This window comes from Lemur catta, chromosome 25, assembly GCF_020740605.2.
Source record: "Lemur catta isolate mLemCat1 chromosome 25, mLemCat1.pri, whole genome shotgun sequence".
Classification (NCBI taxonomy): Eukaryota; Metazoa; Chordata; class Mammalia; order Primates; family Lemuridae; genus Lemur; species Lemur catta.
Genome location: NC_059152.1, coordinates 10,591,438 through 10,607,977, shown reverse-complemented (window position 1 = coordinate 10,607,977; position 16,540 = coordinate 10,591,438). Strand labels below are relative to the sequence as shown.

At 35.7% G+C, this 16,540-nt stretch overlaps 1 protein-coding gene across 5 annotated transcripts in view; it reads right to left on the bottom strand.

The window, feature by feature from the left end:
* RYR2 (ryanodine receptor 2) overlaps nucleotides 1-16,540 on the bottom strand; it is a 596,087-nt gene that overhangs the window by 157,134 nt on the left and 422,413 nt on the right. For all 5 annotated transcript variants that reach the window (XM_045537281.1, XM_045537279.1, XM_045537276.1 and 2 more), the window contains exons 40-48: nucleotides 15,149-15,292; nucleotides 13,162-13,435; nucleotides 10,174-10,288; nucleotides 8,485-8,617; nucleotides 7,221-7,324; nucleotides 4,952-5,087; nucleotides 4,238-4,424; nucleotides 2,497-2,602; nucleotides 528-648 (exon numbers count right to left, since the gene is read on the bottom strand). In XM_045537281.1, coding sequence (XP_045393237.1) covers nucleotides 528-648; nucleotides 2,497-2,602; nucleotides 4,238-4,424; nucleotides 4,952-5,087; nucleotides 7,221-7,324; nucleotides 8,485-8,617; nucleotides 10,174-10,288; nucleotides 13,162-13,435; nucleotides 15,149-15,292 — 1,320 coding nt within the window. The remainder of the gene's footprint in view (nucleotides 1-527; nucleotides 649-2,496; nucleotides 2,603-4,237; nucleotides 4,425-4,951; nucleotides 5,088-7,220; nucleotides 7,325-8,484; nucleotides 8,618-10,173; nucleotides 10,289-13,161; nucleotides 13,436-15,148; nucleotides 15,293-16,540) is intronic.

Below are 16,540 nucleotides of genomic sequence, written 5' to 3'. Positions count from 1 at the left end.
CTTTTAGTTGTCTTTGATAATTTCTTGAATGTTTTTAAAAAATTTTCTCCTTAATTTTGAAAAGAAGACTTCTTTCACCACACAGGGGAATGTTTAAATCTAATTCAAAAGCTATTATCATTGCTTTGGGAACAAAAGCACTGCAAGAAAGCGACAATGAAACTATCAAAATGGGCGGATTAAGGAACTGAGGTCAAGAACGACAGAGGAGAATGGAGACCAAGGAACACACAGCGGGGGCATGACCTAAGACACTGGAGGTACAGATTTCTTTGGGAAACTCTCTGCAATGCCATGTAAAAGAGAATTAAAGTCTCAATGCAGAGATTGCTGTTTAAAAACAATGAGAATAAAAATATTTTATAAAATAACATACTTTATAGTTTTTTATTTTTTTAAAGAAACTTAAGTAGTATAGCCATACTTCAGGGAGCGAGGAGGGAAGTATGTGAGCGCTGATAACATTATTCAGAACATCATGTCATTTGACGTCCTACTGAATTATGAGGAACAGAAGCTGGCCTTACCTTTGGCTATCGTGGGCATCTGAAAAGCGATGCTGATTACTCCCACCAAATCTCCCAATGGAATTAGAGATCTCAAAATAGACCTGATTCTGATGGCTTCTCCCTTACCAGCATGAATCAACTACACAGGAAGAAAATTAAAGGAACATTAGAATCACTTTGTGCAATCAATATTATAATTCTATCTGGGAAATCTGAAGTATAGGAATCCAAGTCCAAAATAATTTTCTGTTACATATAAAGTTAGACCTCGCTCAGAGATGACTATTGTTTCAGGCTTAACCTGCCCATACAGTTTTCACTGACTTCAGCATACACAAAATTATATATACTACAGTCTAGGACAGCTGGTTTATCTATGAGAGCGATAGTTTTTATCCTCTTTGGGGGTGGCATTAAGATATATGGAGAATCTGATGGGGTTATGAATGTTTAAATCTCTCCCCAAGTTACATATAAATACCTATCTATAACATGAGCAATAATATTATACAAAGGAAAAATGGTTATCTTTGCGCCCTGAACATATACTAATATTGATGACTGATTTAGCTTCTTTCTTGCTTTGTGATGAGAAATTAACTGCACATCCATCTACATTCCACTCTGATTTCTGTCAAGGCTAGACTTGCAGTGTGGAAGAAATGGTGAACATAAACCCTCACAGTTCTTTTAGACTGACACAGGCTAATGAAGTCCCCATGACGACTGTGGATCAAGACAGAGTCAAGAATCTCTGTGATTCTCTGAACAGAGTGCATCCTTTTCCCCCATCACCTTCAGGGTGTGAAACTCAAGCACAATTTCTGACACATAGGAGGCCTCAACTAACACTTGTGAAGATGAATAAATTTCAGAAATACCAAGGTTAGTCCCTTATTAATCCACTTAACTACTCCTCTTAATATAACAGAATAAAAACTGCTATTTATTAGTATTTCTTTGTTTTTCTGATCTTTTCACCGAGATGGGAAAGAGAACAAATATTGCAAGCAAGCTTTCTTTTTGTCTGCCATCACCTCCAGCAGACAAATGTTTGATAATCTGCTCCCATTTACAGCACTTAGATAAAAAAATCTCATTAGCAGCAAAGATTCACTCTAACATTACTCCATTCTGTGATCCCTCTTCTGTTCACACACAGAAAAAGAGTGTATCAAGTAAGTTTTAACCTACAGGTATGAAAGAAAGAACCCACAAAAACTAAACCAAACCAAACCAAACCAAAACAAACACGGATGCTAAGGGCAGGTTCTCTGTAAGAAAAGCCCTCTGGCTTCACATTCATCCCAGTGTAGAAATGTACTTGTAGTTCTTAACCCTTCTACACGAGCACCAGTCAATGTGTTTCAAACTCTGGGTGTGTGTCTCATTAAACAGTCTAGAAGCTAATTTGATGGGCCCTCACTAGGATTTTTTAAATGCACATAACAGAATAACACAGCATCAACTAGAACAAAATAAAGAAGAAAATATCAGAATGTATTGTGGAGTAAAAAGGTATTATTTCATGAAACTTTAATTTCATTTTGGTCAAAAAGTTCTAGAAAACACGAATCTACACAGTCTGAAGAGCTCTTATTCTCCCTGCATGCCCCACTCATGTTTCCCTAAACCAGTGGCAAATAGAGCTAATATTGTACAAAAGAAAATGACTCTTGGACAGAGCGGTTGCTTTCTGCATGTACTCTAACAGGAGAAGAAATTGTGCAGAGAAGATATGTTATTTTCTTCTTCAAACAAGGGGAGGCTGTATGAGTTTGAGATATATGAGTAAGTGTTCTATTAATGACTTGTATTGAAATCTCATTACTAATTTTTATGACCAACAAGACATTTCCAACTAGACAAACACTTGCTCAGCAGTTAGACTGCAGCCGTTATTTCTAATGGAGCGTGGAGATGACCGGTCTTGGATGCCGCTGTGAGCTTTGCCAGCCGCAGACGCTCCCCAGCCCCCAGCACTCACGTGCATCTCGGGAGCGCAGCGTCCTAACAGGTCGATCAGAGCCGCATAAAAGGTCATGATCGCGTTCCCCATGTGGATAGTGTCATCTTCCTCCTCTTCTGTGTCACTTTCATGGACGTTTCAAAAGAAACAGAAAGCAAACGGGATAACTGACATTTCGTGGTTATTACATCTCTCTCGGCACAAAAGGGACCACAAGGTAGAACATTCTTTTTCTTCTGATACTTGTCACGTATGTTTTTAACTTACAGCTTGGCATTTTAAGATTGGTTCAAAAGGGAAAAAGAGGAATTGCTAATTGGACAGATTCTGCTCCTTTCTAGGGGCAAAGAATATATTAACAAAACAAATTACTGATGGAAGGACTGTTAACTTTAAACAACTTTTGGAAATAGCGCAAAAGTAGAGAAAGTGTGACAAAGATGTCATACAAGATAGCATAGGTAAGGCACCCAATGCAGTGCTTTGCCCAGAGCAAGTACTTTATAAATGTTACTGCACTTCCTCACCTGCCTCTATACCACCTACCTACCTCCCCCCAAGCTCCCACCAAATGATCCAACATGGTCCCCTCCCCACCTCTGTGACAAAAACGTAAATATTTATTATCTTGCTGACGAGTGACAAATCTGGATAGGCCTGGAGACTCACGTCCTTCCTCCTTGGTAACTTCGCAGACAGCTGTCTCGGCTGGACACAGCCATCTGCAGAGTGATAGCAAGGCCTTGTCGGACAACCTCATTCCTGGGCACGCAAGGCTGTCCCCAGGGCCCTTGGGTGCACACTCGCTAGCATGGTCCCGACACAGAGATCTCTGGACACATTTTCTGTGACTGAGAGAATCTCGGGGCTCCCTGGTTCCTCTACAGCTAACTGATAAACATGTCACATGGTGTGTGTGTGTGACAGGGAGGGCTCATTCTTGCTCTTGGAGTGCTCCCGGTCTGGAAATCTAGCTGTGGTGTGAACAGAACATTGACACCAAGTCTATCTGTGAAAGAACAAGGGTTTGCAGGACTGCATAGACTCTGCTACTTTTTGCTTGAAAGTTTACCCCTAATAAAGGCCCCACATTATATCTTTGCCAGAGACACTAGCAGTATGATGGATAACCTCTGTGAAGGACATTTATCTCCACAGATGAAATACCACGAAGGCACAGATAAACAATACGCCTGGGTCGACTATGTCCATTACTGGGATCTGGCATTAACAACATACACTGTGGAAAAATGTAAGATAGTGACTGTCTCCCCATCTGTCTCCTATATCTTCCCCAAGCATTCTACTCCTCACATCGACATCTTATCTTTACCAAAACATGCCAGTTTAGCCAAGTCCCCCATTCTCTTGCTAAAGGTCTCTTTCTATTATCATAAAAACGCATTCTAACTCCCCACTAAACTCCAGTCCAAGTCCAAAGGCTCACCTCCCATCATTTGTAACAACCCACTGTGTCCTAGGTTCCCCTGGGAAAATTCACAAAATGCATCTCTTATAACCTAAATTTCTCTCTGCTAAATCTATACCATCTTCCCCAGCTCTCTCTTTGTCATTTAAAATGCTATTCCAGCAACAAATTCCATCCATTCTTTCAAGTCTAAGATATTCTGTTTTCAAGGGAAGAAATCCTTAGTACCACAAGTTATATTAAAGTTCATAGAAAGCAAAATATGTTTTGTAAAATTTCAAGTCAAGTAGGATAAGTCACACGAGAGGGTGTGCGTTATATCAGACCTACAGTGTTTTACTGCATCCACTGTTCGGGGAGGGACCGTCTCGGGAAGGATCCTCGGCTATTTTTATGGCTTCTTCCATGGCTGCAAGGAGACCGTTCCCACCTTCCCCTCTCAAAGCAGGACCGAAACACTCAGGCCTCCGAATGAGCAATCTCACCACGACATTCGCATTTTCTTCCACACTCTCCCCTAAGGTCAAATGGGGAAGATACATAAACACATAATAATTATATAGATGTCCTGAGCAACTAAACTTTCTGCTAATAATCTGTAACTTAAAAAAATAACTAAAACCCAAGGCCATATTACTAAAGCCAAAATTTAATCCAAATTACTAGTTTTATGTATGCAAGATGTGGTAGCATTTTCTTGTACTTAAAATTTTCAAAGTAAAACATTATGGAAGCATAAACTACTCATTCTCATTAACTTGTTAATGGAAATGTCATAATCCTAACTATCATTAGAATCCAATTTAAAAATGTATGAGAATTCAGGCACTTAAAGTTTTTAATTTAAAATTATAAAGTACTACCAAAACAAACATTGTATAATAAATTATCACAGTGAAAAAGCCCTATGGATTATAAAATAGGCAATTTTTACTAATACTCATGTCCTTTCATCAAAATGTGGGAACAAATCCTTATTATATGTATTGATTTTTGTGCAGTTTTAATAACAACTCAAAAAAACTTCAAGCAATCAGGCCCTACCGTTACAGAAGACAGCGAATCTGAGAAAGTCAAGATATCTCTCTCCTTCAACTGGGTTCCACCCAATGTCTGGATAGCCTTTAGACACCAGCATCTGGCAACTCTGCAGTCCACAACCAGCCAGATAACGAACTACCTACAAACAAGATGATTAGCAAAGTCTTATCCCTTGGACGAATAATCATTAAATGCTTACACTGGGTATGGTAAATAATATCCTCAAAGGATGGTTTAAAACAAATGCAATTTTGCTAATTCTTTTTAATCTCATAATTATCCACTGAACTCCCTTTAGTAAAATGTTAGCATTAAGATATATTTAACCTATTGTAATAAGTGCCATCATAATAAAATATTTATGAATGTACCCTATGAAAGAAAAATATTCCTGAATTTTATAGCATTTGAGACACTGACCTACAAAAGTCACAATATTTGATAAACTTCATAAATGACTAATGACCTCCAGCCCAATGTAAATGGATCCATCTGAGATACTGAAGGATCTAATCTGAGATGCAAAGCTTGTTGTTTTTTTTTGAGACAGGGTCGCACTCTGATGCCCAGGCTGGAGTTCAGTGGCACATTCACAGCTTACTGTAACTTCAAATTCCTGGGCTCAAGCAAGCCTCCTGTCTCAGCCTCCTGAGTAGCTTAGACCACATGCCACCATGCCCAGCTAATTTTTATTTATTTTTATTTTTTGTAGAGACAGGGTCTGGCTATGTTGCCCCGGCTGGTCTCGAATGCCTGGCCCCAAGTGATCTTCCTGCTTTAGCTTCCCAAAGTGCTGGGATTATAGGTGTGAGCTACTACACCCGGCCTGAGATGCAAAGATATTTTAAAGAGGTAAATTGTTTCCAAAATTATATATCAATTTAATGGGGAAGCAGGTGTGAGAAGACACACAGAGAAAGAAAGAAAACCTAAGCTTAGATTCAAATAGCCATGGCTCAAATCAGACCTACTTATTCTTACTGGCTGCACCATTTTGAGACAGTCACTTATACTTTTTGAGCCAAAGTTTCAATAACTGGAAAATTTGTGATAATACTACTCACTTTTCAGCATTGTTGAAGTTAGCACATTATATATTTCTGCCCAGCTTTACCTTTTAAAATATTTTTGCTTTATATGAATGTTGGTCCTCTACGGTATTTCATAAGAGATTCAGTTTTACAAGAAATCCCTAAAGGAGTTATTATCAATGGAAATAAGGCTGACAGAGGGACAACTTATCAAGTTGAGTTACATGCAGCTCAAGTTAAATGAGTTTGAAAAATAAATAATACAGCTAAAAATGTTTTATATCAACTATATAGAGGTATAACTGATGTACAATAATCTATTTCAAATATCAATTCAATGAGCTTTGAGAAATATATACAACTGTAAAAATGCACCAAAATCAAAATGCAGAACATTTTTATCACTCCTCAATGTTCCACTGTGGCCTTAGGAGTCCCTTTCTCCCTTCACACTTAGTTCCAGACAATCTGTTGTCTCTCACTATGAATTAGCTTGCCTTTTCTGGAACACTTACACATGTAATCACATAGCATGTATCTTTCTGTGCCTGACTTCTTTCACTTAGCATAGTGATTTCTTAGATTCATTCACATTGTAGCCTGTGTCAGTACTTCATTCTTTTTCATTGCTTAATAGCATTCCACTCCATATGGGTGTACCACAGTTTTGTTTATCAATGCATATGTTCATGGATATTTGAGCTGCTTTCAGTTTTTGGCTATGATGAATAAAACCGCTATAAATAGTACATATACATTTGTGGCTTAATATGCTTACAGCACATGGCCTTAGTATATCACTGATGCCTTGCACTGGGATATATAAAGGTAACTATAATATAAAATGCACAGATAAGACATTAAAACAACCTTTTAAGAAACTAAAACTGCAGAATTAAAGCAAAAGTGACAGTAGAGATCATGAAAAGACAAAAACACACAAGTATGCAGATGCAGTAGGTTGATTGCTGTTCTACAGAAAAATGCTTGTGATCAGAGGAAATGCCTTATCTCAAACTGCTTGCTCTTGGTAACTTCTAACCACAACATCATATACAATATATAGAAGACTGATATGTAATGTAATATTTAACATATTATAAAATGTATAATGTCAATCATAATTATAATACACTATAATTCTAATATCACTATGATATAGTTATTTATATTTAAACAGTCTGAGCAAGAACTATGAACAAGCATCATTCACACAAACACAGGGCAGGCATGTTGCTCACCTTTTCCAGATCTGGCTCTCGCAAAGCTAAGGCAAGTTCATTATTATCCATCACTGAGGCTGCTGCCACGTCCAGTGGGGTTGAACCTCTCATAGCTGGTGAGGCTGTTAATTCAAGTGAAGATGAAATAAAAGCTGGATTGTGCTGTAACTATGGATTCCATATAAAAATACACTAACTATTAAAATTTAATTTCTAAACATCATACATATTGTACAAATCTAAATTGATTCAAAGTTTAATTTTTGAAAAAAGTACTTATCTTTAATTGACAAAAATTATATATATTAATCATATACAATATGATGTTTTGAAAGATGTATACATTGTGGAATGACTCAGTTGAGCTAATTAACATATGCATCATCTCACATACTTATTTTTTGTGGTGAGAACACTCAGAATCTATTCTCAGCGATTTTCAAAAATAAAACACATTGTTATTAACTGTGGTCACCATGTTGTACAATAGATCTCTTGACCTTATCTCTCCTATTTAACTGAAATTTTGTATCCTGGGAACAACATCTCCCCAACCCCTTCCTCCTAGCCCCTGGTAAGCATGATTCTACTCTGTGCTTCTGTGAGTTCAACTTTTTTAGATTTCACATAAAAGTGAGATTATGTGGCATTTGTCTTTCCATGCATGGCTTATTTCACTTAATATAATGTCCTCCAGGTTCATCCATGTTGTTGTAAATGAAAGGATTTTCTTCTTTTTTAAGGGTGAATAGTATTCCATCGTGTATACTTATCACATTTTTCTCTGTCAATTCCATATCGTAGCCATTGTGAATAACGATACAATCAATATGAAAGTGTAGATATCTCTTTGACATACTGATTTCATTTCCCTTCACTACATACCTAGAAGTAAAATTGTTGAATCATATGGCAGTTCTATTTTTTATTTTTTTGAGGAACCTCCTTCTTGTTTTCCAAAAGGGCTGTACTAATTTACATTCCCATCAACAGTGTGTAAGCATTCCCTTTTCTCCACACCATTGCTAACACCTGTCGTTTTGATAATAGGACTTCTAAAAGCTGTGAGGTTATAGCTCATTGTGGTTTCAATTTTCATTTTGCTGATGATTAGTGATGCTGAGCATTTTTTAATATACCTGTTGGCCATCTGTATGTCTTCTTTGGAGAAATGTCTATTCACATCCTTTGCCAATTTTTTTAACTAAAAGTTTAATTTTTAAATGTAATACATATATTATTTTAATCTTAAAGATTATACAAAAGTCCTAGATTTACTTACCAAGACCAACACTGCTGTTTTCCAGTAAATAACTGAGGTGATCAAACATAGCTTTTTGATTCTGCCGACTTATACGACAGAAGTAACAGAGAAAACGGCAACAGTTGGCCACCATCTTGGGAAAGGTGATTTCCTACATACAAAGCATTTAGTTAGCTCGGGAAAGCAAACGGTCTGTATAAAATCAAGTTCAGAAGTTGAGGTCTCAATCACATGTGTGCCCATGTATGCCAAGCTTCAGATACTGAAGACCTTCACCCTTGCGCCACTGAAAATCAAGCCTAACACTAACTCAGAAACCTCATTACCATCAATGGGTGGCATCTGGAATTAACTTACAGCCCTAAATCAAAGGTGGCATAAGCCTGGTTTAGGAATGAGGCAGGCTCAGTTGTGATTCCTGACTACCACCATTAGCTGTGCTTCCTTGGGAAATTATGCAATCTCTTCAGTTCTGTTCTATTAATATAATATGGGTAAAAATACTTTAGGTAACAGAGGGAGAAGATTCATTGAGATAATTTCTGAAAAATATATAGTTCAGCACTTGGCACTGCATAGTAGGGTATTCTTATCAGTATTATTATTATTACTAGTATTACTGCTACTACCACTGAGATTCCAGGGATTTACAACCACCCTGATTTGTATCTGCTGAGGTGATTCCCCCATATTAGAAGACCTGACTGGTTGGCCCCACCAAACACACCTCCCTTGAGGGCCAAATCTTGTCACAGGATATTGCAGATGCTCCCTGGAGTCCTTCCTTAACAGAATACTGCATATTATAAATATCTTTATAAGTCCGTCTAACTGGTAACAGATTAAACATGGGAAATATGGATGTATTTCTATACTGAGAAAAATATATCTTAAGATTTAAAATATAAAAATATTTTGCATACCAGAGGTTATAAAATTACACTGATTTATATAAAGTTATTTATTACATTATTCTACAATTTAGGTTTCAAGAAATTTTAATTTATTTACTTATTTTTTAATTTTAGCATATTACAGGGGTACAAATGTTTAGGTTACACATATTGCCTTTGCCCCACCTGAGTTAGAGCTTCAAGCGTGTCCATCCCCCCGATGGTGCACACCACACCCATTAGGTATGTATATACCCACCCCAAGAAATTTTATTTAAATTACAGTCACTTAAAAGTTCACTTTAGAGTCTTACGACAAATACATCACAGAGCATCATCATAACATCTTGACCTGATCAGAAATTTGGTGAAACCAACCACTGTCTAAATCATCATGAGAAATGGCTCGGTCTAAAGAACATGCTTGTGTCATGGGCTTGTAATATGATGGGGATGTGACTTCAAATTCAAAATTTTAAAATAAATTGATACATATACACACACACATATATAGTAACTTTTAAAGTTTCTAAATATCCCCTAAGTGAGAATAATTTAGGAGACAACAAATTACATAGCACAAGACAGAAGCTTTTATCAATATCAAGGGAGGGAAAAAAAACTAGTAGCACATCCAACTCTCTAAGGTTTGTGTGTGTGTTTTTTTTTTTTTTTTTTTTTTTTTTTTCAAAAATTGTTCTTTAAAAAACAGTCCTCCTAAGAGGATTGAAGAAATTCTTATTCAGAACCGGCAATCCATGTACTCCAGGACAGTGTACCAAATAGAATCCCAAGGATCAAAGACTTCCCTTACCTTGGACTCTCCACCTCCAAGGACATTCACCATGACCTCCATCACGGTCTCGTGCATCCCCAGTGCCCTCATGAGATTGGGGTGCTGGTAAAACACTTTGTTATTCATAATATCCCTAGAAAAAAACAATATAGGTATAGGGGAAAGCACAGGGCTCAAAAGAAAATTTAAATATGATTTATCTGAGATTCTGATACATCTTTCAGAAATAATTTATGTGAATTGCAAAATAAGAGCAATCATAGTTCAGCCACAGAAGTTAATGAGTGTAACTGACCTGCCCTCAAAAATATTGTCTACCAAAAGTGGTATATAAGTGTCTTATCTTTTCAATTATAAGAAATATACTAAATATGTAAACATTAGTTTGCATGAAATATGTTTTGGACACATCACTCCTAATTTTTTGGATATCCAATCATGTATCCAACCTTCTTTAGGAAAATATAAATCAGTCTTGTATAATGCTTATTATAAAAAAATTCCTATAAAAATTCTCGATATGTAAGTATCTCTGTTTTTCATGTATGTGCTATTTTTAGAGCTACATTCAACATTTATATGTAAAATAACAGCAGCATTTTCTGTTACATTCATATTAAGATTCTGGCAAAATCCTCGAAAGGATGCATATTCATTCTCCAAGAGAAACTGAATACATGTGAAGTCCAGGCACAAATAATTCAACCATTAAAATGGATGTTCAATTTAAAGAAACAGCAGCAGATGATATCTAAGATGTTGCATGTTATCCTTACTGTATTATATTATATATTCCTGCAATATGTGTGCCAAGGTATTTCTAAGGGTCTTAGGGTTCAGGACGAAGTATCACCCACTGCAAATAAAGAGCTCTGTCGATTTCTATTTTAACATAAATCAAATCAATGCTAATTGTCTTTTCCATACAACATTGTCTTGTCAGAGCTATAGCAAGACAATAACATACAGCTTACAAGAAAATTGAAACCTCTCTTCAAATCGATTTCTTTAATTGAATCACTCACCTATTCATTTAGTTATATGCTCAATTCTGTTTACTCTGGCTATATTAAGAAAGTGGAGTAGTATGATTCTTGTTTTTTTTTTTTGTTGTTGTTGTTTGTTAAATAAAGAAAGCTTTTAGTTAGTACAGCTCAGAAAAACACTTTGGGACTCAGGACCAATATAGCTCTGATTTATTTCATGCGAGAAGAAACTAAGGTAAACAAAGGCATCTTTTTCCTTTTTGTTTTCTCGTGAATTCAACTCCTTTTGAATGAAGTAACTTTGATTTAAAAACCTTCTTTGCTCTTAGTGTTAGGTAAATTAAATGAATTAGAATTCTACTGCCCAGTAGTCAAGTTGTCATTTACTAAGCATGTTCTTTGTGTGAAATGTTTCTAATACCATAAAAATGTAGTGTTTTATTTTTTAATATCCTTTTGAGTTTTATCATTAATGAATGATTTACTTTTTAATGACACACATTACCATTGTGTGTTCCTTTAAGAAAGAATGGGATCTCCAATTCTTGGAAGGCTCTCTTTTCATTTGGTTAATTAAGCACTTCGTATAAGAAGCCTCCTCAGGTTAGATTGAAATATTAGTAGTCAAATAAGACCCACACTCATGTGATTATAAGCAAAGACCATAATATTGCTTTTCTTGTATAGGCTTTTCTGTTTTCCCTCTTTACCCCAATTAGTACACTTATTTTTAGTGTGATTATCATGAATTTGGAATATAACCTTCTAGTCCACTTTTATAATTTTAAATACCTAATAGCAATATGAAGTATTGCTTTCTGAGTTTTAAATGTACAGAAATGATATCAAACAATTTGTGTCACTGCACGTTTGTTTTCTTCTCTCACGATTATTTGTGAGTTCTGTCAAAGAAAAAACCTGGTATTTTATTTCATGAGTTTTTTCCAAAGAACTAACCTTAGGTTTCTTTGATCAATTTCATTTCTTTGTGTTTTATTTTATTCATGCAACAGTTATCTTTATTATATTCTCTTTTGCCTCATTTTTATATAACTATATTAGCTTTTTTGGATGAGAATTTGTCTTTTAATCACTTTTAATACTCCGCATTCCAGATTTCTACATTTTTATGTTTAGGTATTTTTCTTATGAACATCATATAGCTTACTATATATAGTTTTTATCTGCTATTATTTTGATTCCATCTTATTTTCACATCCCCAAACCATAGAAGATTATTAATGTTTGCTTATATTTATACATATATGTATAAATATGTCTATATGTATCAACATACTCTTAGTGACTGAGTCTATACTAAGTCTATACTCTTAGTGAGGATACTACTACTGGTGTATATATACTACTGGTATATAAAACTTCTTGCCTCCTTTCCTTGCAATTCCATTTTCTTTTCCATAATGTATACCCTTCATGATAAAAACTTCAGAAGGTCTTTCAATGAGGGACTGTAAGCAAATATTCTGAAATATCTTTGTTTTGTACTCACTCTTGAATATGGGGTATAAAATTTCACACCCAAATCCACAGGAAGCACAAGCTCATGATGTTCAGTCCTCAGAAAAGTTGTTCCTTTCTCCCTTCTTTTTCCAAGGCCCAACAGATACAGACAAGCTTCCTTATTATTTCCTGCTGGTGAATGTTTGCCACAACCCACCGTGGATTTTAACGTGTTTTTATTATCCTGTGTTTTTCTATATGACTGTACATTACAGAAGGATTTAATAAAAAAGAAACACTCTAAGATATTGGCTGCGTATCATGCCACCTTAGCATCTGGCGGTAAAATCAGTCATTATTTTGTTAGCAGTAAAATCAGTCATTATTTTGTTACTGATCCACTTTCTTATTTAGCTTAAAAACATAATCTCTAGAAAAACAACAATCTAATTTAATGATCATGTAATCCAGACAGTATACCTGCGTGAAAGGAGCTTCTGTACTACTATTGGGATAACAAATTAGAAAGAGAAAGGGTTGTAATAGTGAAATACTTTACCCTAATCCGTGAATCATAAGCTTCTCTTCTTCTTTGCCCATTCTCACACTCAGCAGAGAACGAATCTGACCCAGAGATGCCAGCAGGTTGATGGTGTCCTCCACAGAGACGCCATTTATCGTGTAGGTCTTTGGCAGAGCCCGGACCAGACCCCCGATGCCATCGTACTGCCGATGGAGCAGCACGAACATGGCCCTCACCAACTCAGGGTCTTCAATGACAGACTCCTGAGCCCACCGGACCATGGTCTCAGAAATCAACTGCTGAAGAGTGGCTGCAAAGGCATTATGAATATTTTTTAAAAGGAAAATAAGAGAAGACAAATGAGTTAGACATTTCAACTCCATATCCCATAGCCCCGAACTGGTATCTCTATTTGTACCAAAACTGAAAAGGCTAGAAATACTCTTTGAAGAAAATAAACTTCACTGAAACATTATATATATATTTTTTTTTCCAGAAAGATCAGTTATGATCATGCAAGGATAAAAATACACAAACCTTTCTTTAAAAAACATTCTTATAATGAACTAAGCTTTTTCAAAGTTGCACCACTTTTTCAAAATTACTGGTGCAACCTATAAGTAATTCAAACTATGGAAATTAATATGATGTGCCCAAATACTTTTACTTTTATTTGCTTTGTTCCATTATATTCCTCCCAGAAGGTCTGATATCATATATCCTCATAAAGGTCAAGTCATGGATATTCAAGGACGTGTCTGTTTATCCTCAGTGGAGTCATTTGCAATAGGAACCAGGTAATTATATTTGTACTTAAATTTAAATCCCTATTTGTCAGTTAAACTGTCTCCAAAATAATATGATTGTGAAGTTGTAGTAAAGTGAAGTTATTTCATACATAACTTGTAATGCAGCATGTGATGTAGAATATTTAAAAGCACTAGAAACTTCCAAACTTCTTAAGTAGTAAAATTGTCAAAATTAAGTGGGATTTATTTTACCAACTCATATACAGCAAGATACTTAATCTCTATCATTAATACATAGGTTCATTTTCTAAAGAAGCGCTTTCACCTGCATCTAAAAATTATTTAAGGAAAAACAAAACTACCAATTTAACCAAATACAAAAGGCAAACAGCATGCCAGTATCTTTCTGTAGATCTCAAAACTATGCTATCATTTTAGTAGGTCAAGATCATAAACTTGATAGTAATAAAAAGTGATTCATAAGAAACTGTGAACTCTAATTTTAAGGATGACCTGACTCAATTTGATTGTGACACTGAAGAATAAATTTAGAAGTTACTTTATGGATAAAGGTTTTCCACTGTAAGTTAGGTTTTTTTTTAAAAAAAAAAAAAAAACTGCAAAACACTTTAGTGAGTTATTTTTATTTATTTTCAGAAAATGCTGTCAATAAACCAGCAATGCATATTAAAATAAATGGAGCCTTCTTAGAAGTGAGGAGTAAGTAGGACAGGTCTCTCAGACCTCTTCCGTGTGCCGTGCCCAAGAGACTCACAGTCCAAGGGTGCTTATTTGGTTTCAAGGAGTAGCAGCTGTTATTCTAAGTTAAATAGGATATGGATGAACCAGAAATGCATAACAGTTCGGGAAATATTTCAGAACCAAAGTAGAGTTATAGATAATATCTGATTTAATTTTTAAGAAAAAGGTTAAATTTGATGCAACGATATTTGAAAATCAACTGCATAATATTTTGATATGAAGGCTAAATTACTCCCTTTATACTTTCTCTTGATAGTCTCTGATTAAATATCCAAATTTTGAGTTCTCTAGGGAGACCATTTGCCATCTACCATCCATCCTTATAACGCTGCTACCTCTCAACCGGTTGCTACAAATACAGCTCGATGCTGCTGTCTACTCCTGGGAGCTACAGGCATCTACTTGAGAATTTGATTCTCCCTGGCTGAGATGGTAGTACAGTGTCTGTTTCAAAGGATGAGTTAGGCATCAGGGGTTGAGTCATTTCACCAATGGCCTCTACTACTGCTTACAGGACTTCTTGGAGTCACTCTCAATTGGTTTTTCTGCTTGTTTCTTCTTCAAGTATGTCACCTTTTCTACCAGGGACAGCAGACGTCCTCTAATTGTTAAATCACTATTTCCATCCAGAGACCCATCTTCATCCAGCTCAATACCTAATATGAAAAAAGCAGAGAAAGCAGAAAAGAAGAAGATTCTAAAAAACGCATTTGGGCAGATAATTCTCATGCCTTGCAACCTTTTCCATTCCCTACTTAGAGCAATGTCGGAAACATTTGCAAACATTTGACAACACTGAGTTAAACAACCTGCCTACTGGCACTCATAAGTAAGATTCACTTGTCAGCCTCGTTTCCTTCCTCTTTTTCCCCTGTTCCTGTGTCTTCAGGGCTATTGTCAGCTAAGACAAAATACAGAACTAAGCAGAGACCAAAAAGACTCTCTTAGGAGTGAAGATCAATTCTGCTATTTGGGTTGATGATTTAACATCTCTGACTTTGGATGCTGTCTGCTTAGACCTATAGTTCTGCCCTGCCTAAAAATCCCCCTGGACTTTTATTCTCCTCTTTTGCCTCGAAAATGTCAGTGGTATTTTGATAACTTGAGAGACAAAGAGAACAGGCATGAGTAGGTACCAGGGGATGCTGTATATCTGAAGCAATAATTCTTACCATTTTACAGTATCTCTCTATATAGACAGAGAATATGATTTTCTGGCAGTCATTTAGTGGTTCTTCATTCATAAACCAAATTAACATACAAGGTGGTATTTTTGTTCTCTTCATTAAAATAAGATAAAAATAGTACCACTGGTGATATATACATATATATATACACACACACACACGTGTATCTCACTTAAAAATGTCTAATTTTCTTTCATTGAACCACTGACCTTATCCACACCACTGCATAAAGGAATAAAGAACTACACATCCAGAACACCTAATCAATTCCATTTTAAAAGTTCTTAGAATAAAAGGAGTGGAGATTTCCCTTAATAGATTTGGACTACTGATATATAATGCAAAACTTCTACAGGCATTCAGTAATTTCAAAAGAGATAGGCTGGATTTCTTAGCATAGTCCTGAAAAGTGGCCCCTCAAGTGGTTTAAACATAATTATTTGTGATCAGATTTCTTAATTTTTTAAAAAAAGACACCTTTCTTGAGGTATAATTGATAGACAAAAACTGCACATATTTAATTTATACAATTTGATGAATCTGCACAGACACCTGTGAAACCATCACCACAATCAGGAATGGACAATAAATCCATCACCTGTGAGCTTCCTAGTGCTCCTTTGCTTTTTGAGTTTTGGTTGGTTTTTTTGGTTTGTTTGTTGTTGTTGTTGTAAGAATACTTACCATGAGGTATGCTCCCTTAACAAAATTTTAAGT